Here is a 22,480-nt window from a genome sequence, read left to right on the forward strand (position 1 = left end):
ACCCTCTCCCCCGCCGCGGTCGCGAAATGCCACGTGTCGGACCTGTGGAACGCCCGCTTCCTCGTGCCCGCCCCCGACGCCCGCCCAGATGCCCTCGTCGCGATCGACCACTACCCCGCCAGGCTCCTCGAGGTCGTCGGCTGGGTCGCAGGCGTCGACCGTAAAGAGTCCTCCATGACCGTATACCGTGAGTCCAGCCGTGTGCTCGTGCAACTGACATCTCGATCCAGTCGACGACGGTGACGGCGAACACACCATCGCCGTCACAGCCCGCCTCCAAGCCTCCGCCCTCGCCCCCTCCAAGCCCCAGATACCGCCTCTCGAAACGGTCAAGGCCCACCTCGGCTGGTCCTCGTCCTCGTCGCTCACCGCCAAACAAGTGTCAGAGCTCAAGCGGAAGCAATGGGAGATGTTCACACAGGACCAGGCCAAGCACGAGGCACAGCGCAAAAGCGAGGGGAAACCCGCCGTGGAAGGGTACGATGTAAGGGTGGGCGATACCCTCCGCGCCGTGGGCGTGCTCGAAGAGTGGAGCTGGAAAGAAGGAGTCATCAGACAGATGGTGGTATCCCCCAGTACCGGGGGGTCTCTACGTAGGTCCATCTCGCCATCGGCTCGTCTGCAAACAACTTACACATGCACAGAGGTGGTCGCCCCTGAAGAACAATACATCCATGCCCAGCAAGTCGACCATCTCCACAAAACACTCTACTCGCGTCCTTTCGAAATGCCAAACCGAAAACCACCCGCCAAAACATCTACCTCTCTGCGCAACCCCACCGCCAACTCTAGCAATGTACAAGATGTACAAGACGCCGAGCCTCCCAGCTCACCGGGCTGGCATCCAAAGAGTGATTCCACTGTCCTCACGCTTGACGATTCCGTCTCTGATTCCAGGCTCGCGTCTCCCTCTCGGTCAACGTCTTGGCCCGCTCTCGTTCTCGGCAACTCTGTACGTCTGACCCCCTGCCTTTAAAAACGCAAGAGGGTCAACGCTAACTCGTTCTTCTCCTTCCCGCCCGCTCCTTGTCCCCAGCCAAAACCCAAGCTCCGACACCCCTCCCGCCTCCCGCCCGCCTCTCTCACCCGCCCCACTTTCAGACGCTACATCCTTCACACCGTTATTTCCCACGTCGAAGCTGCTTTACAAGTGTTGCTCACTCCCGAGGACGAGGGGGCCGATAATTCCGGAGAGGGCCATGGCTCCGACAAGGGGGACGGAGGCCATGGCGACGAGGAAAAAAAGGAAAAGGGAAAAGAAGGAATCGAACGATTTCGTAAAGCACTTGGATACTACTTTCCCGAATACCGCGAATTAAACCAAACGCTCCAACGAGACCAGCCCCGTCCCCGTCCCCGCCGAGGAAAAAGACCACGAACGGCCAAGGAAACTGTCGGTCCCCTCATCCCATTCACACCAGCCTCCCTGCTCGCGGACCCTACATTGAGCCTGTTAGGCGGGCTGGTTCTGGAGCGGGAAGCGCGTGCGAGGGTAAAAGGGCTGAAGAAGGAAATCGACTCTCATTCCCCACCCCCACCCATCCAAGACGAATACACCTCCCGCCGCCGTCTCTACAAACAAACATCCTCCTTCCTTACCCCTTCCGAAAAAGAACGCGGACTCCGGGGGATGGTCACCACAGCGCTCAGGGAGATGGCCGAGGCAGGCGAGATTGTGCAAGTCCGGCTCGAGACCGCTTTCACGCCGTTCCTCGACGCCCGGGCGACGCATCCCGATAACACGCGGGATACATCCGCCTACCTCCCCCTCCCACCGCCACTCTTATTCCCCCTCCTCGTTCCCCTTCTCCTCTCCCTCCAATCCCAATCCCAATCCCAATCCCAATCCCAATCCCAATCCCAATCCCTACGCAAACACCGCGGAAGACTCGCCACACCCATCCCCACCATCGAGCTCACCAACACCCTGACTCAGTGGGGGAAAGACGGCCGCTGGGAACGGACGACGTTGGAAATCGTTCAAGCTGGGATGCACTGGGCCCAAGAACGGGGTTGGGTGGATAAGAGGGAGGGTGGGTGGGTATTGGAGGAAGGGTATGATTGGGTTTGACCTTGGACTAAGCATGATTTGTAAATGCAAGCATCTAATACGCGGACTCTTGTCCCGTCGCCCACCAGCACTGTCAGGATTTGTATGAGACCGATTTGCTCGGCTGCCCATGTATTGTAGGATAGATAATCAAGCGAGATGATAAATGATACATTCCGTTAATTACCAATAACTTTTGACCAAAACAAAAACAAAAAAAGACGAGGTAAAAATGCAAAATCGTACACACATACCCTTGCCTAATTAGATATTTCCAAATCATTTCAACTACACTCTCCAAAAACAAACCCACCCCCACCCCCCACCCCAGCCAGCCAGGAACAATCTACAACACATACCTAACCCTCTCCTCCGACGCCTCACCCCTCGCTTCAGCCTCGGCATCCTCACGATCCATCTTGGCGTTACCCCGCTTCAAAAAGAAGCGAAGGACAAAGCAGAACAGGATGGCGACGGCCGCCATGACCGAGTTGGTTGCGAATGCAGTCTGGTTCCCCATATCAGTTGCAAGATCCCCGGTAAAAATAAAGATAAAAAAACAAAGAGTGAGGAGAAGGAGGGTTGGAATTGGGCAACTTACAGTGTATCGAGGAGCATCGGTTGAAGGGTAGAGGTAGGGTGACCAGATCTGGGCAATGTTCCTTGAATTCATTTGGTCAGCAGTGAAAGTGCTAAATAATTTTGTACCGCAAAAAAGAATTGGGACATACCCCAAACTGTTGATGATTGCATAAGCAGCTGCTCGCTTCGCACGAGGACGAGGGAACGTCGAAGAGATCCACTGTGTCCGTCGTTGGCAAAATTAGTTTTTTTATGCCCCACTGAAAAAAAGGGACTAGGGACTAGAACGGAAATGAGAAGAGTGAATGTACTCACGGCAAGAGCGACGTTGTAAGATCCAAAGAGACCACCCAGCATGAGGAAAAGCGAAAAGTATCGAGGACCCGTCTTCAGAGTAGAGACGGCGATAATATAACTGATTTGACAAACAAACAAAAAGTTTAGTTGAAAAGCAAAATCTGATTTCGGATTGAAAGAACGCACCCGATCATTCCGACAGTAAGAGGGAGGGCGAGGTGGAAACATCGTTCAGGCCTTCGGTCAGATAACCTTGAGATTAAGAGAGAAAGAACGGCGGTGACAAGGTATGGAGGTGCGAGGAGCAAGAGCCTGTAAAGACTGTCAGCGAAAGAACACAAGCCCGACGAGGTTTTTCAAAGAAAATGAACACGTACGTAATGACTTTGTTAAAGCCAAAGGTTGCGATGACTGTAGGGAAAAACTGAGTCACAGCGCCGGCGGTCGTCTTGGTAATGATAACGGTGGCAAGAAGGTATAACTACAAAACACCGTCAGCACAAGTTACACCCGCAGCCAATTTTTTTTTTTTGGTTGGAAAACGATCTCAGCCAAAAGAGAAGAAAGACATACCCTATAGTCACAGAGCGCGAGTTTCAAACTGTGGAACAGTCCCTCGTCATCCTCATCTCGACTTCCACCATCCCGTTCCATTCGCCAAACCGCAACAGCCTTTTCTCTGGTGCTCAGCCATTTGGTTGTAGCGGGATAGTCTGGAAGAACAAAGATGGCGACTAGGGCAGCGAAGCCAGTAATAGCTCCCTGATATTATGGCCGAGCGTAAGCTCCTTTTGGCTAATGGAAAAAAGGTAACAAATTGAATCAACGTACCTCGAGGATGAAGAGCCATCGCCATGACTCCATACCTAGTTTGCCATCCAAACCGTTTTGCACGCCGGCGGCAATCAAGCCGGAGAACGCTCCAGACAGCAAAGAGCCAGTGTAAAGCTAAGATAAACACGGTCAGGCCCTTTGGTCATCTTGGTCTTCAGGGAGAACGGAACTCACGAAAGCAGTTCGGTAGGCAAGCTCCTTCTTGGTATACCAAGTCGAAAGTAAAAACAAGGCTCCAGGGAAGTATGGGCTTTCAGTGAAACCGAGTAAAATACGAACTGCAAGGAGTTGGTGGTAATTCTGGACAAAACCGGTGCACAATGAAACAATCGCCCTTTAAAAACTTTTGTCAACGCCGGCGTTTGATCATATTACAAACAAAAAAAAAAATACTTACCAGACCATGACACAGACTGATAGGTAGATAGAAGGTCGGGTCTTTGAAAGGATCAAGTTTGAGGGGATCTGGCCAAGAATATAGCCAACGAAGAGCAAACTGATTGCAGAGTTAAACTGTGTGCCAACCATGCCCAGGCTTTTCTCAATACCCTGCACACGAGCCGAAGCAAGTGCGTTTCGGTCAAGGTAATTGAGGATAAGAAGAACGAATAAAGTTGGAAGAAGGGTGAAGTCAATCTAACACAGTATGGAGATTAGTATTACATCTTCAATTAATGGAAGAAAAAAAATCGACCTACCTTGCGCAAGAGTTTTCTCTCCTCGATAGCCAAGTCCTCAGGGGGCATCGAGCGGAGTAGCTCAATCTCAGCAGCGAGAGGACCATCCTGAACAGGAATATTCCCGCCAGTTTTATCCTCAACATGCTCTACCGTCTCCTTGATATCCACATCACCGTATAGCTCCTTATCGGTGACGGCATCAGAGGGAATGATCACCCCGTCTCGAGGAGTAGAAGCCATGACGACTGTTGTCCGATATTTGGTTCTTGGTCGAGTTAAAGTCAAGAGAAAGAAAAGATTGAAATGCCTTGGAAATAATCAAAGGGCTGATAAAGTAGTGAGAGGCAGTTATTCAAAGTGAAAAGGTTGGAAGAGTAGACCATGAGTAGCAGGAATCGGCGCACTTTAAATATTCCAAGGAGAAAAGCGATATTGGGTTGGACTGAGAGGCGAATGAGACGAGCTGGGATGGACTTTCTCCTGGACTTTGTTATGGGTTCTCCGCAAACCCCGCGGTTCCCCGCAACCTTAATCCTGAAGGAAAAAAGAGGAGGATGCCAAGTACGTAGACGGAATGGGGCAATTCAGGACGATCAATTGATCACATGGGCGACATAGTCTGTTGGGTAGACACTATGCAAATACGAATTTTCAATGGGTGTGTCCTTCGTTTGGAAGCACTTACAGGCAAGCCGGAAAACGAAGAAGAAGCAGCGGACAAAGTCACAGAGAAACTGCGAGAGAGAAGAATAAAAGTACCGGAGTTGCTGACTTTGTTCAACGGAGAATCTCGGAAGCAAAAACAAGAGGCCGTTACCCTCCATAATTATGAGGGAAATTCCGCAATCTGCAACTTGCAGATTGACCCAAAGGGAAGATGCAAGCATAAACCAGTGCTTCTAACCCTGGACCCCGACCTTTTGCAATGCCTTGGACTTATTCCTTCCTCTTGCATGAGCCGGATGGTTACGTAATATCCCCCCTTCCCGGAGAATAATGGCAGGCATGCGGACTTGGGCATTTCCAGCAGCCGGAGTTATTCTCCGTCCTCCGCTTTCACCTCACGACTCACGGTCAAGCCTTGCTGATCATGCTTGCTTTACCGGCGCATTTGCATTTTCGGAGCTTCAGTGACCGAAGTCGGAGCAATGGTACGTCGTTGGCAACGACACTCATCCGTTATCCCGGCAGCAGAGGATATATAGCCACGCCTGCACCTGCCATGTTTCCCTCAAACTTCATCGATTTTCGTTGCCTTTACTCCATCAACAAATCCGCATATCCATAACAATGTCACCTGTTCGAGTTCCTTCTCACGGCGATGGCTGGGCTTCTACTCCCCAAACCAAGCAAGTGTACTATATCGCTTCCATTCCTGCCGACGGTATTGGACCAGAGGTCGTCGAAGCCGCTATCACTGTGCTCAAGGCCATCGCGAAGAAACGAGGAACTTTCCAGCTCGACTTCACCAACTTTGACTGGTCTTCTGAGACTTACAAGAAGACTGGGAGATATGTACCGGATAATCATCTCGACATCCTCCGCAAGTTTGATGCCATCCTGTGAGTCGTCTTCTCCTTGGAGTACCACTGAGATGCTGATTAAAGGTGTCAGTTTCGGTGCTGTCGGCGCTCCCGATGTCCCTGACCACATCTCTCTTTGGGGTCTCCGACTAGCTATCTGCCAGCCTTTGCAGCAGTACGCCAATGTCCGGTGAGTTGATTGTAGCGATATTTCAAGAACTAGCACTGATAAATCCTGGCATCTCCGTAGACGAACTCGCGTTCTTCCCGGTACCGAGTCACCCCTCCGCAACTGCAAGCCTGGTCAGCTTGACTGGGTAATTGTCCGAGAGAACTCAGAGGGCGAGTACGCCGGTCATGGTGGGAGATCCCACAATGGCTACAACCATGAAGTTGCTACCGGTATGCACTTTTCGCAAATTGCACAGTTTGAGCCTGACAATTTGATCTGAACAGAAATCTCCATCTTCACTCGTGTCGGGGTCGAGCGAATCGCACGATTTGCTTTCCAGCTCGCTCAATCTCGACCTCGCAAGAAGCTCACCTATGTCACCAAGTCCAATGCCCAACGAAATGGAATGGTTATGTGGGATGAAGTGGTCAATGAGGTTGCAAAGGAGTTCCCTGACGTTGAGCTTGACCACATGCTGGGTAAGCAGGCATCCTCACATTCAGTACCCGGTAAATAAACATTGCTGACTCTACTTCTCATTGATTAGTCGACGCTATGACTGTCCGAATGGTTCTTCACCCTGAGTCGCTCGACACCATTGTAGCCACCAACCTTCACGCCGACATTCTTTCCGACCTTGCAGCGGCTCTTGCTGGATCCATCGGTATCGCTCCCACCGCCAACCTCGACCCCTCTCGTCAAAATCCATCAAGTAAGTCACCACGTTCTTATCATAAACGTCACATTACTAACCAGGGACTCCGTACAGTGTTCGAGCCTATCCACGGGTCTGCTTTCGATATCACAGGCAAGGGAATCGCCAACCCTGTCGCAACCTTCTGGACAGCAGTGGAAATGCTCGAATGGTTGGGTGAGAAAGAAGCAGGGCAGCAACTCATGGAGGCTGTCGAAGCTGTATGTGTTGACGGGATCAAGACGAAGGACTTGGGGGGATCAGCTACCACGAAGGAAGTTACAGATGCTGTTGTCAAGAGGATTTTGCAAGGGTAAAGTAACTACTGTAGTTGTTTGAGGATTTCTTTATTTTTCGGATGTATTATGTTCACAAAATTAAGATATAAATCGTTCTCGTGGGCCCGTATGTAAACCGGTTTAGTTGTTGACCGGTTTAAGGTGCCAAATGGTGCGGACAATATGAACTCCCGTCCGCTATGACCCTGTTATCACAGCTCACAGCCATAATAACCAATCTTTAGATGTCGTGCCCACCTGTCAGTCATTCGCATTCCATCAAATCATAAATAGAATCAAACAAATGTCGCAACGGTGGGGATAAGGTAGTAAGGGATAGTAACTTCCATGAATGTTACGTAATAACAGAGCCCCGAGTGGCAACTCCGTCTTCCGTCGTTCGTCGGAGCTGGTTGTTCGTTGTAGACACACAGTACTCGTACAGCGACAGCCTGTAATTCGCCTAATATACCGTCCGTTCCTGTTTGTGGTATACTCCATGTCTCCCCCTCCCACCCGTGCACGCCAATCTTCTGAATCTGAACCGAGCAGTGCTAACAAACGGGCACGCATTACTCGACATGCTTGCGAGCGATGCAGGGCAGGCAAAAAGAAATGTGACGGTCAGCTTGTGAGTGTTTTGTAATTTAAACAAGTAGTCTGGCCATTGACTTACTCATTCTGAGAATAGCCTTGCTCGGCCTGTACACTGTCCAAAAAAGGTGCGCTCCCTTCCATGGCTTTTTCTGCTAGAAATGTCTTCGTAATGTAGCGGTCGTAAATGAAGGATGATCAGCTGACCGATCTATTGGGTAGAATGCATTTTTTCAGCCCAAAGACGAAGACTTAGGATCCCGGTTCCTAATCTCATCGATAACCCTACTAATTCTTCCACACCTTCTCGCCATATTCGTGATCAAGGACAGTATCAATCTCCTATAATGTTCCCCTCAATTGCCAGTTCTTCCGAAAGCTATGAGCGACAGTCACGATACAATTCGCCTTCACGACAGCACACCGCGGGACATGATGGCTCACATACCAACGATATGTCTATGGACATAGCGGTCGAGGTTGAAGGAGCGTCGGAGGTTCGTGCCCGCGACCACGATCGAGAAGATGGAGGCGAGGACAGACAAGGTCACGAAGTACACAGCCAAAATCATGAACATACGCTAGCCCGTATAGCACACGTTATGGCGAATGGGACTGTTTCCAGATATCCGTCTCCAGGTTTAACAATACTTTCTCCTGCAGATGGCAGGCCGATTGTGGCTAGGGAAAGTAAGCTGAACCTTCATCCATTGTCTTAGAAGAGGGACTGACGAGCAGGAACTTTAGCAGATATCTCGGCCAAGGGTGATTTGCTTGACAGGCTTCATCGCCACCTCACAGTGGTGTTTTCTTTACGATCTTTCCCCAAAGGCCATTTAGGCGAAGAATTGAAAGATGAGAATGACAACAAAACAAGGGGGGCAGGCGAACTATTCTTTCTCCCCTCTTGCGAGGACGGCAAAGCATACATAAGATGCTACTTTGAACACGCGAGTTTTATTCTGTTCGCGAATCAAGCTTATAAAGCTGATACTTGCCTCTTTTGACAGGCAACTTCAACGTACAGATATCTAGATCGACGGAATATCGAGCAACTGACAGATGACTTTTACGCATCGAATGGGTCCCTGTCCCAGAAGGACGATGTGGTGCTCCTACTGCTGCTGATGGCTATTGGGTGAGTACCATAGGTATCTCGTAGCTTCAGGCTGAAAATGCCGGATCTGATCAAAGTTTGTCAAAACAGATGTCTGTGGACTCCTTCATGGACTGGGGCAGACCCACAAATGATGACCCAAAAAGCGTAAGCGAATATTTGGATCAGATGAACCATGATGGATTGATGATGGATCACTCAGTCTTCAATTACTCCGAGCCGCTCAGCGGCAACTGGAGACTTTATCCCTATCCCAGCCCCGATTACGAATGGTACAAGTTCATATTGCTCTAGTGAGTTTTCCAACAGTTGCATGATGTGTGGAGGAACGTGTTACTAACGTTCATACCATTTCTTTTTCGACCAGTGTCATCTCTATCTCGGAATGTCCCATTTTCGCTCAGCCTGGCTTGCCTTTGGTACCGCCGCTCGACTTAGTCAGCTTCTCAGGTTACATCGCAAGAGCCCCGATGGTACTCCCCAAGAATTGGATGAACCGCGTCGACAGGCGTTTTGGAGCGGCTACATGATGGATAGGTGAGCGTCAAGTCAATTATCCAATGGTTCGGGTGTTTTAACATGTTATTCAAGATACTTGTCGCTAGTACTTGGATGTCCGGTGATTTACGATGAGAGGGACATAACACAACGCTTTCCCAGCTATCCGGACAGCGGAGACCATTCGGTTGATACGCAGGATGAGGCCCAACGTTTGGCTGGATCAATAGCACATATCAAGTGAGTCGTTCAACTACAACGTTGCCTGATTCTCATGGCATTCTTCTCTGTTATCCCATAATTAGACTGTCGCAAATTTTGGGCCATGCTCTCCGAAAACTCCAATCACCAGGTGAACTATCAGATCTGGAACGTTCCCTAGCCGTACAGTCTCTGAATCAAGAACTCGACTGCTGGTTAGCTGAAACACCTCGCTTTTTCCACCCCGATGGGCCTGATACATACGACCTCGGTCCATTTGCCAGCGTACCGCCATTCTTCCAACGGTATGCCCCCTTTGCATTCTATACCGAAATCTATAAAAGTCCCAACTGACCAGTATTGGCTATTATCACGGGTTTATAGCCAGCAACAGATTGTACGCTCAGCGTATCACTTTATTAATCTTTTTATCCATCGCTCTTTCCTACTCGATCAATTCATCAACCGTATCCCCGCCAGTCAACCCCTCCCACCTCTTACTGTCATGTCGCCGGAGGTTACCGTATGCGTCGAGTCAGCAATCAGTATTGCCAAATCCGTCTCGAAAATGAGGGACAGTCCAGGTGCCAAGGGAACGTTCTGGGTGAGTACCGTTTCGGGATATTGCGCATCTTTGTATCCCTGCTAACTGGCAGTTTATGGTAAACTAGAATTCTGCATACTTTTGCTTTGCAAGTCTCACGGTGCTTTTAGTCTATCTAATGGTATACGAAGATGCCCCAAGACGGGCAGAAATCGAGAGTATGATTGAAGCGGCGATGGAAGGGCATATTCAACTTACTGGGTCAACGAGGAGGGAACGCGAACAAATCCTTGAAGTGAGTGAGCTTGTCAGAGTTGAAAATTCTGTCCTTTCTATTTATTTCTTTATCATGATCATACTTTATACTCACAGCTGAGAGCAGGAATCAAAACGTATATCAGAACTACTCCGCCGCCGCCAAGAAGAACCTGAGGCAGCTGGCTCTAAATCTCAATACATACCGCCGCCGTGGCCAGGGATGGAGGATCCTTTCCTTGGGAGGTAAGTCTAGCCCGTATCACCGTTGCTTATCTGCAAGGAAAATGTCGAAGCTGACGCCTTGCTCTTCGTTTACCAGTGCGCCTAATTGGGATCCCCTATGGCAGAATACTCTTGACATGCTTGGCTTGGACACAAGTATGGGCTTGGGTTTGCCATTGGGAATGGGCATGATTGAGGAGGGAGGAGTCAATGCGGCTACAAGTTCTGGTGCTTTTGGATTTTTATGAAGGATTTTATGACTTTATAATACACTATAATACATTTGTATAAACTGCATGTATGATTTTCAGAAGCTTTCTGTGCCAACAATTTCTCGTTGTATGTTCACAATGAAACGAAGCCCTTTGCCGCTCCATGATGAGGTCTCCTTATCAATTCCATCTTGAAACAGTTCGTAGCTGGGCATATACCTATCGTCAATATTATATCAGTAAAACTTGACACTCCAAACTGGGCAATGGACTCACCGGTTAATGAAATGTCGGACCTGCTCATCAGTCATTCCGTTACCTCCATTCTTCGCCTTCATATTGTGTTCTTGCTGTGAGACCTTTAATTTTAGCGCCTCATTGTAATCCAAACCTTTGCCAGGCAATTGAAGACAAGAAAACTTACCTGAAGTCTCCAAGACCATACATAAGATAGATCCAACGGTCGGATTTGCACAAAACAATCAATTTGATCCCAAAGTACTTCGTACTGCCTCAGATTTTGGTTTATACTGTGTAATGTTGATCTCGAATACAATAAAATGGTAGGCATGACCCGAGCTGGGTCGTTAAGAGAAGAAGAGGGCCATTGTCGTCCGGCTTCAGCGTATCTCTCTTCTAGTTTGTCATTTGATAACGGCCCGAACCCGTTCATCCACCCTTCAAATATGACCACATCAATAGGTCCTTGCACTTCTACTACCTCCTTTGACCGGTCTCCTTCGCCCTTGAAAAGAGATTTGTCGTATATGGGCAGTTGAAGGCTTTGGCCCTTAGTTACAGTCGGAGACTTGGCACTGACGCGGTCATTGATAGATTTCAACTTTGCCAGACACTGTTCCAGAATCGGTAAATCATGAGTGCCCGCGGGACCACGGCCGCTGAGGAGGGGATTATCAGGCTCTGATTGTGCCAGTTTGACCTGGTCGGAATGGGTGAGGTAAAAGTCGTCCAAAGACATGGTAGCGAGACGCAGATCATAATGTTTTTCCAGATAGGCTGGCAATAGACCAGTTAGGTGTGATTTGCCTGGGTGAAAGGTACCAGAGTGATCAGCGGCAAGGTCTAATATGTACAAAAGAAGCGGAATACCTACCTGCACCTTGAGGGCCTTGTACACCTACAATAAGAGGAGGACACACTGTTTCTTTATTCCATGAACTCCTGTGACGAGCGAGCTGTGACAGGACAAAAGCGGCTGTCTGTTGGACCATTACTCCACCGGGGATCTGTGCTGTAGCAGTCATAATGCCTTGTGTTGTAAATGTATACTTGGCTTCACTGATGAAGATGATCGTTCGTTCAAGTGATTGTTGACAACTGAGAAGATGCTGTTTACTTTCAATAGATGCCATACACATTAGTTACTGGATATTTTATTTGGTGCCGGCCGACGGCCGGCGGAGCTGTCGTAAGTAAACGGATCTTGATCTCCGCAATCAACGCGGAGACCGGAGATTCATTCCCTCACACGCCACAACTCCGTTCCTCCTTTCCGGCATCCGCACGACGGTCTCCTTCCAGTCTCCCTCCACCTTCTACATTCTTTTTATTTTTATTTTTTATTTTTCGGCTGAAATCGCTCTCGTTTGAAAAGGTTGAAGGGCCGTTCCACAAGCACGAGTAAGGGTCTGCCCGCCAGCTTTGAGGCCTCTTATGCCAAGTGAATGTCAAAAAAATGGTCCCCATAATGATATATTGGGTCAAGGACGACATATTCATCAAAAGCACTTTTTTGTAAATAAAGGCATGAGAATGTTGAGGCTTTTGTAACAAAAGATTGAATTGAACTATGGGGGATGGTGATACAAATGAGGACTGACCTGGAATCCCGTTAAGATAAAAGAGGTCAGATGATTGATAGATAAAGATGAGATAAGGGGCAAAAAGTAAAAAGCTGTGGAGGAGCTGGGAATTGAACCCAGTACCTCGTCAAGAACCTTTTGTTTAGAAGATGCTAATGACGCGCTCTGCCAAATGAGCTACACCCCCATTGTTGTTTTATTTGATCGTGCCTTTTATATGATGACGAATGATCAATAGTTGAAGTAAGTGGTATTGCCGTATACATAACGCTTCCCTATCATTATGCATCGTTTCATTGCTCTGATAGCAGTCAAAGTAGCAGTACGTGCCCCAACTTCCTCCGTTGGTAGAGACTTGGAAACTAAGTATTTTGAAAATGCATCTACCATCGCCCCAAAACTAAGCCTTTGTTATCTTGCTCAAAGATGCAAGCTCTTTTCCCTTGTGACGGTCTAAGAAATGCACAAGTTGATTTCTCATTCCTCTACCCCGAGTCCAACCGTTGAACTCCCTCGCCAAACTCTTCCGTCTCACCCAAAAACTCTAAAACCCCTAAATTGGCTCCAAATGAAGACCCAACATGATCATGTTCTATCATAGCCTAGACACATAGAGATGCCCAACAACACAACGCCAATGCCGACACTCTAGTGAACAGCATTTACTCGTCCTCCTCGCTTGATTCGTCATCACCCGCCTGGTCCATGTTGGCTGCTTCGAACTGTTCCATAAGAGCTTTGAGCTCTGCATCTTCGGTCTCGGAAACAACCTTGGGCTGTAGACGGGTTCCGTTAACATCTTCCAACCTGTCATACAAGACGACTGGAAAAAACTCACCTTCATCTTGATAGTGATATCACCCTTGTCTTTCCTAACAGTCTCACCAATAACCTCAACCGCCTTCTCCATCAACTCTATCGCCGCATTCTTGTCCGTACTTGTCGTGCTCATAACGTAAAGCGGAGGAGCGACCAATCTGACTTTGATAGGTACGTCAGGGGTAGAGACGGCTTCACCGGCAGTAAGAGCACGTTTGATAGCGTCAATACCGGCATAGGAGAAGCATTTGACTTCGATATCGGCGCGAACCTTGACGGGTTTGGGAGTAAGTCGTCGTGCAATACCGGATCGGAGATCGGCAAGGGTTTCTTCATCAAGTTCGAGGGAGCCAAAGACAGCCTCAGGTTCGCTATGTAGTTCGTTAGCATCGCGCCCCTTACAGAATGATGGTCTGAAAGAAGGTTGAACCTACCTGATGGAGAGTTTGAAAGCCTCGTATGCGTGTCCGTATTGTCGGTGCAAAGGCCAAGCAATCTTTTCGTACAATGATTCCGGAGTAACACCTCGCTTCTTAGCGACCTGGGTAATGATAGAGTCGACCGCTTTGCCCTTCTCGTATTGTTCCTCACACTTGACAACCTCCTCCGCAGAAACTCGTCGCTTGGAAAGATCAATGTAGCCTGAAAAGATTTTTGTCAATATGATTCTATCCTTCGACTCGGCAGCTGAACTAACCCTTGTCGGGGTCCACACGCATCACAACAACGACTTCGTTTCGTCCCACTCGAATGAGTTTCTGGACTGATCGGATACGTCTTCGAGAAAGCTCAGAAAGAAGGATCATTCCTTCAATGTTGTCGTATTCAAGCTATGAGCAGCGATCAGAAATATTCCTTAGAATAACTGATACTGCTTCACTCACGAGCTTGACGTAGGCACCCATGTCCTCAATAGACTGGACCTGGACCATGACCAATTGGTCGACCTATCACGCATAAATGATCATCAGTCTCCACGTCTCTTTTTCCTGCTCCATAAGCAAACACACCTCGGGATATTTGTTCTCATAGAATCGGGGCATCTTGCACAAGCGTTGATGGGTGGCGGATCTCTAGTTCTGGACGTTTGAAATAGGCCAAATGTGTGGCAACGAGTCGGATTCCAATATCCTCCTGATACAATTGTTTGAGGCGCTGAAGTCGAGTGAATTTCGTTCCAGCTGTTCTGAGAGAGGTCGTCGGCCACAGATGATTTTGGGCTGAACGATAGAAGACGGAGAGTGAAAATGGAGTGTTGAAGCGAGTCGCCCTCGAAGACAAAGAACGACCCCTTCCAAGGCGGATTGAAAGCGAAAGTCTTGATAGTTACGTAACACCACCTGTTGACCGCGGGAGTCTCGGAGTTTCATCTGCGTGGCATTTCGCCTAAGTCCATAGCCGGCGGTCCCGGCCGCCACTTAGCCGAATGACCACATCCCTCGTATGAACAACGAACGCTTACATATATAAGCCCGTGGTACGAGTTCTCAACGAGTAATCTTCGCTGGGGTATCTCCTTTTGTTTTCAGTCATTGTATCATGTTAGCTCGCACTCTCCTCAAGCCTTCCCAATCTACATACCGACTCACTATCCGCGCCATGTCCACCTCTGCAGAACAGCTCGTCATCCCCTCTCGTTCTCCTTCGAACAACGTAGCCATCTTGACCCTTAACAGGCCCAAGGCCCTCAACGCGTTGAGCACGCCCTTGTTCAATGCTCTCAACGCCGAGCTTGAGAAGGCCGAGACAGATGAGAGTGTGAGGGCTATCGTCATCACCGGTGGTGACAAGGTGTTTGCTGCCGGTGCCGACATCAAGGAGATGAAGGACAAGGAATGTACGTTCTCGGTCTTGGCCATATACCGTGTGAAATGTCTGCGTCTTTTGCTGATGTTCCATTCCAGTTGCTGAAGCATACACTAGCAACTTCCTTGGATCCTGGAACCAAATCGCCTCTATCCGCAAGCCCATTGTCGGTGCTGTCGCCGGCTACGCCCTCGGAGGCGGATGTGAGCTCGCCATGCTCTGCGACATCCTCGTCGCTTCTCCGACCGCCGTCTTTGGCCAACCCGAGATCACACTTGGGATTATTCCAGGTATGGGCGGCTCCCAACGCCTTACTTCCCTGATTGGAAAGGCGAGGGCAATGGACATGGTCCTCACTGGGAGGAAGATTGATGCGGAGACGGCTGAGAGATGGGGGTTGGTTAGCAGGGTTACGAAAGAAGGAGAGAGTGTGACTGAGGAAGCGGTGAAGGTGGCAGAGAACGTGAGCAAGTTTGGAAAGGTGGCTGTACAGGCTGGTAAGGAGGCCGTTAATGGATGTAAGTTTGACATACGTGCCAGAAGACGTCCGGACGCAGGCACTGAGATTTTATGTAGCTCTCGACCTTCCCCTCGAGCAAGGTCTAAGGCTCGAAAGGAGGCTCTTCCAGCAACTCTTCGCGACCAAGGACCAGAAGGAAGGTGAGTTTACTATTCTCTTTTTTTTTCCAACGGTCTGATCTGACGAATACCCCTTCAGGTATGGCTGCTTTTGCCGAGAAGAGGAAGCCTACTTGGTCCGACAAGTAAATTGCTGGATCGCCTAGAGTCGAAAGAAGAAATAATGAAAGAAGAATAACGGTCAAGAATTTTATATGCAAAATCATATGCATTTGAGTACTGTAAATAAGTTTCTCGAAGGTAAATGCGTGATGACATGAATCGACATTAAAGCGCTTGTTCATCGATGACTGGGAATCAAGGTAGAGAAACCTAAGCTTATTTGCTTATTTATACTTGCAGCTCTGAAAACAGCTTAACAACGACATGACATATTCAATCCATCTCGCACTATACAAAACCCCATTTATCCCCCATTGTTAACACCTCCACGTTCAACTCGTCATCCCTGAAAAAAACCAAAAAAAGTCATATTGCGCCAATGTACGTGCTGATCACCTTTGCTTTCATTAGTCCCAAACCATTCAGCTCCGAAATCGTAAATCTTTTATCGCATAACGTAGCTAGCTAGCGATTAGGACAGCAGACGGGGTTAGCCCGTTCTCTTTCAGGGATTTTTTCATATCTTCTCGGGAAAACGTTTTCCTGTTTAGTTGTGTCCCGTATTAGCGCTTTCTCGAGACATTTCGCCTTTGGGGGAGGGGGGGAAACGAGTGGGAGGGGAAGGACCGATCAGAGACGTACCTAGGGAAAGTCATGGAGAATCCAATAGTGTCGACATTGTACTCTAGCTTCTCTGATGCGACCCATTCCGCCACATCAATTAAAGCTGATTCCAATCAGTCCATTCATTCATCTAAGGGGCCAGCCCAACATGGAAGAGAAAATTAGAGTACATACTGTTATCACTCGGGAAAGTCTTCGTCATCGGTGTTCCACCCGTCGCCAACCTGATTTGCAACCTAGTCTCTGGATTCTCGCTACTCTTCATTCCGGTATTCGCCTTGGGAACGATAGTAGGGACAGGGGAAGATGACGTTGGGATAGCCTTTCCTTCCCGAAGAGCTTTCTCACGAGCAGCTTTCTCGGCGCGTTCGCGTTTATCGGCTTCTATTTGGGCTTTGATGGCTGCTCTGGCTTTTTGGTCTTCGAGTTTTTCTACGAATGCCCAGAAAGTGGGATAGATAGAAGAATGATAGTAAGCGGATAAGTCAGGAATAGGGACGATAAACGTGACGAACCTCGTTTCTTTTGCTCAGCGTCCTTTAGCGCTTCCTTGAGCTTCAGGTCTTCTCGGACTTTACCAGTGTCCTGCCCAGCTTTACGTCGAATCGCCTAAGCCACTATGGTTAGAATTTATTCGTTTTATTATAAATGAAATGGGAGATAATTAGTCATACTTCGTTGGCACGATTCGCCTTCTCATCCTCTTTGGATTGTGTCGCCCTCTTGATAGCAAGCTTCTCACGAAGCTCTTGGAGTTTCGCCTTCTTCTCCTCCTCGGTAAGGGGTTTGATCTAGTTCCATGCACCTACGTTAGGAGTGCTGAAACGAAAGTAGCATAAGGCTTACCTCCTCGGTAGACTCTTCGAACTGGTCATGACCCGACTTTTCGGCGTGAAAGCTTGCAGTGGCTTGGGAGCGGAAGATCTTCCCGCATTCGCTGCACTTAATAGACTTGGCAACAGCATCCGAGTCATCGACTGCCCCACCAAGTTTCTTGATATGTGCCGCGACAGCTTCCTCATCGTCCTCGTCGACTTGTTCGTCCATGGCTTCTGGGATTGGTTTGTCCGAGTTTGCAAGGAGGTGGTCCATAGCTGGCTGCAGGAGCCCACCAGATCAGTCAGCGTGGGGTCGCAGGATTACAAGGCGGCAGATCGAGTGCCGGGCTTGGACGTACTTGGAGACCGGCTTTATTGGTAGCACGAAGGGCCCAGTCTATACGGGCGGGGTCAAATCCCATGTCTATGAGTTGCTGCTTATCCGACATGATCTATCTTGAATAGGGATGATTGTTGAGATGTGTAAACGATATGTATATCAGATGAACGCACTGGCAGGAAATAACTAATTATATGGTGAGAGAAGCAAGCATAAAAGTCATGACGTCACGTACATACGAAGTATCAGTAAAAGTTGTCCATGTCACATCCTCTTTCCTCCACTCATCTTCTTCTTTCATAGCACATCTTCGCGCTACTCGATTAGCAATAATGCCCCCATTCGCAACCCGCCCGCTAAACTCAACCAAATCTCATCCCATCTTTGCCCAGATCCGCCGCCATCCTTTTATCCTCTTCGGCATCCCTTTTATCGGTATTATTGTTGGCTCATCTTTCGCCCTCCAGGCATTCACCCAGACACGGTATGATTATCAAGAAACAAAGGTAAAAAGCGTGGGGAAGGAGGAAGAACTAGGAATGAAGAGTGGCAGAAGAAAAATAGACCTCAAAGAGGAATATTATGTGCGTTTTTATTATTTCATATTTTTTTCTTTGTAAAGGGGAAATCACTAATCGGGACCATAGAGACTAAACAATCCAACGGGTGATGACTCCTCCCTTGAAAACTCCCTCGCAATGCCCAGTTCCTTCTCTTCTCCTTCATCTCTGGACGCTTCGCTAGCGTCTGCTCCGACGCCACCAAAGAAGAAGAAGTTCTCCATGGCTTCTGTTTCGCAAGATGACTATGAACCCGTACGTGTACCCCGGCCTGTGGGCGTACCCGAGTGGGGTGGGGGAAGAAGCGGAGAGGAAGCTCCAATGAAGGGGTATAGAAAAGAGGATCGATGGGTGTAAGATTGCTTCATTGAGCTGCAAACATCCTGGCCTACTCCTTAGATTTGGGTTTTTTAGTTGTTGTTGTACGATGAGTATATGAACTTGGGTACGGCTGAGAGGGATAAAACTTAGGAAGAAATGGGAGGTTTTGGGATTTTGAAATGCATTACTCAATTGCATCATCGTGCTTTCTAGTCCTTGAATAATCAAATGGTTACATCACTATACCAGTTTTGCCCACTAGTAATAATTATAATGAGACTCGAGAATCAAAAAAGCCCGAAACTCAATAACTATAAAATATGACTATATCGATACAAACCAAGAATGGTATCTTCGATAACAACGACAACAATTCACAAATTACCCTCTACTCTTTCTTTCCTACTATTACTTGCCCGAATCATGAAAAGATTACCAATTTGGTACTATGTCGGCACTCCAGCCCAGGTTCCAGCCGGTTCTCCTTCCCCAAAAAAGGCTGTGCCCCAACCCCAGCTCTCCACTAGATCAAAGAAATTCGCGCTTCCCTGTTTACCTACCAAAGTCTTCAGACTACCTGGTATAGGAATTTCAAGATTCACATAGCGTGACGCTTTGGCCCATTGACGCTGTGCGTTCGTCTCCCTGTCTCTCTCCATCATGTCTGGCGTTCCACCAACACTAAATGATGGAGGTGATGAAAGGGACGGAGGAGGGCCTAGACCAAGAGGGCGTGATAAGGGATGGAACGGATCTCTACCGAGATAAACACCGGACCCGGCATAATCCAGGGTCACCCTAAACACTGCCCAGAGGAGTACCATTTCCATCAGGACCCACCATACCCAGCGACTCCAGCCGACAGCTTTGTTCATCCCTTTGCCTAAAGTCTGTGATGTCCTTAACGCCAGACTGGTTGGGGAATTTGAAGGGGCGTGTTGATTGTGTTGGTGAAGATGTGGGTGAGAAGTGGAAATGGAGGAGAGAGCAGCAAGCCATGATTGTTGGGCGGTTTGGAGTTTGGAAGAAGCCGTTTGAGTGTGGGTGTGGGCAGAAGTGAGCTGCGGAAGATGGGAATTGTATGTCGTCGACCGCATAGGGATGGATATTCGCCTGTTCACAGCTCTGTCAGCTTTTGTCATCTTGATACGTGCATAAGACACGTAATTCGCCGATATGAAAAGATATGATGCAGACTTACGAAGTAACACTTCTAGCCAACTTGGCGGTCCAACTGATATCTCCAATGTCTCCGTCCATTTTTCCCTCTCTTATCTGCCTCTCAGGACTCGTTCGGCTCTTTGAATTCTTTGGACTTTTGGGACTTTTAGGGTTTTTGTGCCGAGGAGATAAACTCAAAGTCAGAATCGACACATCACCTCCCTCTTCTTCCCTTTTCCCTTTTTTCTCCATTTCATCCTCTCTTTCATAATCCTCTCTATGTATCGTAGCTTCATATCTCAACGGGGAAAACCTCACTCTCCCTGTTTTTCTCCCACTCTCACTTGCTATCTGATCTTGATGGCGTGGTGGCTCAGGTTCGCGCTGTGGACGTTGCGGAAAGGGAGTAATGTTCCATGCCCCTGGGGGTCGGGGCGTCGGACCGAGGGCAAGAGTTTGTGAATGAGAATGAGAAGGGGTCGCAAGTTGCTTTTGTACTGGATTGGCATTCGATTGCGAAGAGGGAAGCGGGGTAGGGAATTTGGGAGTTTGGGTCGGGGATTGTGATTGCGACAACGCTCGTGATGATAATAATGTTTGAGGTTGCCGTTGCCCAGGCGAAGTGGTTGTCGAACTGGGTGTGGTACCCGTCTGAAAAGTGGTCGGAGGCGTACGTGCACGACTGTGACGAACGGGCAGGCGGACAGGGGAAGGAGTATGGCGATGGTTCGTGGGCAGAGGAGTACGGGAGCTCCGATCAGAAGAATGATAATTTGACTGTTCCCTCTCTATTGTAACACCCCCGCCTTCCCACACCTCTTCTAAGAATTTCTCTCCTGGGGCATTGTATTTCACCGCTTCATCCTCCATCTGGTATTCTTTTGTTGCCTCCTTGTCTTCGTCTTCATTCAAACGTACAGACAGCGACCGAGAATATGACCTAGATCTTGATGCCGATGCCGATGCCGAGGCATCACTCCCACCGCCAACCATTGGCATCTTTCCCTTTCTCTCCCCACTAAACATCCTCGCCCGTCTTGACGAGTATGTATCAATTTCTTGCTCTTCCTCACTCCCGCTTATAGAATGAGAAGGTAGGTCGGGCAGGGCTGGTGGAGAAGGGGAGCCGGTTGGGAGGCGCCTTGATAATGGGGATGAGTGGGATCTAGAAGCAGCTTGATACAAGCTTTCGCGTGATTGAGAATGTGTGTATAGGTTTTCCCCTCTAGAGGAATCAGGTCTGGCAGTCCCGCTCCTGTCCCTGTGCCCACTCCTATCAACACCATCTTCATACATGATCTCCTCCTCATCGCCCTCAACAGTACTCTCTTCCCATCCCACAGCAGAGACGCCTTCATCCAAGTCTAGTTCCACCTCTGCTCTCACCTCCAGTCCTTTGAGATGCATCGCAAATTCATCGTGGGTTGATGGTAGGGGATCTATACTTGATCGGCGCGGAGTTGGTGGTATAGGGCGGTGTTGATATTTGGGTTCAAGGGGGCGAGGTGAGGTTGGGTAACGGTGTGATGAAGCGGTGGATGGTAGTGCATTTGATGGTGGGGAGGCACGGGACGGGGAATAGGCTGTACGATAATGGCGTCTAGATGCAGAGTGGGATAGTTCCTTCTCAAAGTGATACCGAGAAGGCGAGCTTGGTTCGTGTTCGGATTCGTAATCCTGTTCTATCTCTTTTTCTTTCCTCTTGCTCCTTGAGCGGGACGACTGCTGAACGGGTTGATGTGTTCGTGAAGATGATGATGAGCGAAGCTCAGGATGGGAGGCAATATATGCGTGAAGCTGAGACGGTGGTGATTTTTGTTGGTGTTTGGCTTCTGGTTCGGGTTCTATTACTGCTCGCAAGCCTTCGTCCATATGAGATGTGCCTACGAAGTTCAGTTTGGCCCTTGGTCTACAGACAGAAAAATGACACACTTTGAAGCAACACAGCCGCTCTGGAGGGTAATCTGCCCTGGGCAAAAGCAGGTGATCCTCTTCGTTCTGACCTTCTAGAATAAGGATTTCCAAATCTCGGCGGAGGAGTTGGCGGGCTTTCTTGTTCCGTGACAGAAGACGATCTCGCTGGAGATGCCCCTTCTCTCATCTCTTCTTGGTCCTCCTCTAACTCTTCCTCCTCTATTTCTTCGTCACGAGCGTCCGGTTGAAATTGGCGTGGCCTTGTATATCCCATCCATTGACGAGCCACAACCGTCTCCTTTGATTCGCTTGGGGCTGCCCGACGCACTTCCTCATCCATCTGCCGTAGCAAATCTCTCAGTTTATCGCCCGGCGCCATCTCTCGTTGATGCGGTTGCGGCTCGTCGTCATAGTCAATCAGTTTCCCTTCCTTCACCCCGTTTCCTTTCAGTTCATGACCATCCTCATCGGCATACCCGTAATCATCATCCCCATCGCCATGTCGAGGGACAGCAGTACCTTCGTCGGACCACACTGATGTGCTTGTACTGGGAGCGCGGTTGCCTTCGCGGGGTCGCATGTCGTTCTCACCGGATGTGTCAGACCAGGTGTACGAGAGAGGGGGAGAGGACGTGAGATGGGATGAGGGTGTCGGTGTATGGCGGTTCATTTCTTGAGACTTGTCAACATATCGATGTGGAAAATATATATACTAGATTTGAGCGCGAAGTTGTTTGTTTTCGTCTCGTCGTTCGCGTCAACAAATTAATTAAAACGTGTTATTAACATCAAAAATT

General features: G+C 48.8%; 10 protein-coding genes and 1 non-coding gene across 11 annotated transcripts; 5 read left to right on the forward strand and 6 right to left on the reverse strand.

Annotated features, from left to right (window-relative positions):
• Positions 1 to 174: 174 nt before the first annotated feature.
• On the forward strand, positions 175 to 2,071 carry CNBH0180 (hypothetical protein; the record flags this gene model as incomplete). The annotated part of the gene is made up of 4 exons (XM_768878.1): positions 175 to 187; positions 231 to 593; positions 645 to 952; positions 1,037 to 2,071. 4 exons carry the CDS (start codon positions 175 to 177, stop codon positions 2,069 to 2,071), a joined length of 1,719 nt encoding a protein of 572 aa, XP_773971.1.
• Positions 2,072 to 2,396: 325 nt separating this feature from the next.
• On the reverse strand, positions 2,397 to 4,683 carry CNBH0190 (hypothetical protein; the record flags this gene model as incomplete). Its single annotated transcript, XM_768879.1, has 10 exons — positions 2,397 to 2,712; positions 2,782 to 2,852; positions 2,948 to 3,047; positions 3,116 to 3,241; positions 3,307 to 3,410; positions 3,503 to 3,663; positions 3,761 to 3,877; positions 3,934 to 4,097; positions 4,161 to 4,399; positions 4,462 to 4,683. The coding sequence occupies 10 exons, from the start codon at positions 4,681 to 4,683 to the stop codon at positions 2,397 to 2,399; spliced, it is 1,620 nt and encodes a 539-aa protein (XP_773972.1).
• A 1,050-nt stretch (positions 4,684 to 5,733) lies between these two features.
• CNBH0200 (hypothetical protein) lies at positions 5,734 to 7,149 on the forward strand (the record flags this gene model as incomplete). The annotated part of the gene is made up of 6 exons (XM_768880.1): positions 5,734 to 6,005; positions 6,058 to 6,156; positions 6,217 to 6,368; positions 6,423 to 6,617; positions 6,686 to 6,850; positions 6,908 to 7,149. 6 exons carry the CDS (start codon positions 5,734 to 5,736, stop codon positions 7,147 to 7,149), a joined length of 1,125 nt encoding a protein of 374 aa, XP_773973.1.
• A 460-nt stretch (positions 7,150 to 7,609) lies between these two features.
• Positions 7,610 to 10,792, forward strand: CNBH0210 (hypothetical protein; the record flags this gene model as incomplete). Its single annotated transcript, XM_768881.1, has 14 exons — positions 7,610 to 7,741; positions 7,802 to 7,832; positions 8,032 to 8,394; positions 8,452 to 8,668; positions 8,732 to 8,842; positions 8,912 to 8,968; positions 9,024 to 9,114; positions 9,189 to 9,358; positions 9,413 to 9,559; positions 9,625 to 9,825; positions 9,905 to 10,124; positions 10,192 to 10,363; positions 10,487 to 10,565; positions 10,642 to 10,792. 14 exons carry the CDS (start codon positions 7,610 to 7,612, stop codon positions 10,790 to 10,792), a joined length of 2,142 nt encoding a protein of 713 aa, XP_773974.1.
• Positions 10,793 to 10,851: 59 nt separating this feature from the next.
• On the reverse strand, positions 10,852 to 11,988 carry CNBH0220 (hypothetical protein; the record flags this gene model as incomplete). The annotated part of the gene is made up of 4 exons (XM_768882.1): positions 10,852 to 10,975; positions 11,033 to 11,106; positions 11,181 to 11,803; positions 11,871 to 11,988. The coding sequence occupies 4 exons, from the start codon at positions 11,986 to 11,988 to the stop codon at positions 10,852 to 10,854; spliced, it is 939 nt and encodes a 312-aa protein (XP_773975.1).
• A 686-nt stretch (positions 11,989 to 12,674) lies between these two features.
• On the reverse strand, positions 12,675 to 12,766 carry CNBHt160. Its single transcript is given in 2 exon segments — positions 12,675 to 12,711; positions 12,729 to 12,766. It is a non-coding gene; the product is annotated as a tRNA-Ala (tRNA).
• A 475-nt stretch (positions 12,767 to 13,241) lies between these two features.
• CNBH0230 (hypothetical protein) lies at positions 13,242 to 14,441 on the reverse strand (the record flags this gene model as incomplete). Its single annotated transcript, XM_768883.1, has 6 exons — positions 13,242 to 13,355; positions 13,418 to 13,769; positions 13,833 to 14,040; positions 14,096 to 14,228; positions 14,283 to 14,345; positions 14,409 to 14,441. 6 exons carry the CDS (start codon positions 14,439 to 14,441, stop codon positions 13,242 to 13,244), a joined length of 903 nt encoding a protein of 300 aa, XP_773976.1.
• A 496-nt stretch (positions 14,442 to 14,937) lies between these two features.
• CNBH0240 (hypothetical protein) lies at positions 14,938 to 15,972 on the forward strand (the record flags this gene model as incomplete). The annotated part of the gene is made up of 4 exons (XM_768884.1): positions 14,938 to 15,235; positions 15,303 to 15,722; positions 15,781 to 15,864; positions 15,923 to 15,972. 4 exons carry the CDS (start codon positions 14,938 to 14,940, stop codon positions 15,970 to 15,972), a joined length of 852 nt encoding a protein of 283 aa, XP_773977.1.
• Positions 15,973 to 16,406: 434 nt separating this feature from the next.
• On the reverse strand, positions 16,407 to 17,836 carry CNBH0250 (hypothetical protein; the record flags this gene model as incomplete). Its single annotated transcript, XM_768885.1, has 7 exons — positions 16,407 to 16,488; positions 16,588 to 16,672; positions 16,744 to 17,001; positions 17,085 to 17,178; positions 17,244 to 17,360; positions 17,416 to 17,667; positions 17,747 to 17,836. 7 exons carry the CDS (start codon positions 17,834 to 17,836, stop codon positions 16,407 to 16,409), a joined length of 978 nt encoding a protein of 325 aa, XP_773978.1.
• A 223-nt stretch (positions 17,837 to 18,059) lies between these two features.
• Positions 18,060 to 18,644, forward strand: CNBH0260 (hypothetical protein; the record flags this gene model as incomplete). The annotated part of the gene is made up of 2 exons (XM_768886.1): positions 18,060 to 18,311; positions 18,375 to 18,644. The coding sequence occupies 2 exons, from the start codon at positions 18,060 to 18,062 to the stop codon at positions 18,642 to 18,644; spliced, it is 522 nt and encodes a 173-aa protein (XP_773979.1).
• A 410-nt stretch (positions 18,645 to 19,054) lies between these two features.
• Positions 19,055 to 22,353, reverse strand: CNBH0270 (hypothetical protein; the record flags this gene model as incomplete). The annotated part of the gene is made up of 3 exons (XM_768887.1): positions 19,055 to 19,721; positions 19,810 to 21,652; positions 21,702 to 22,353. The coding sequence occupies 3 exons, from the start codon at positions 22,351 to 22,353 to the stop codon at positions 19,055 to 19,057; spliced, it is 3,162 nt and encodes a 1,053-aa protein (XP_773980.1).
• Positions 22,354 to 22,480: the final 127 nt, after the last annotated feature.

The sequence above is a fragment of the Cryptococcus neoformans genome, chromosome 8, assembly GCF_000149385.1.
Source record: "Cryptococcus neoformans var. neoformans B-3501A chromosome 8, whole genome shotgun sequence".
NCBI classification, from domain to species: Eukaryota; Fungi; Basidiomycota; class Tremellomycetes; order Tremellales; family Cryptococcaceae; genus Cryptococcus; species Cryptococcus deneoformans.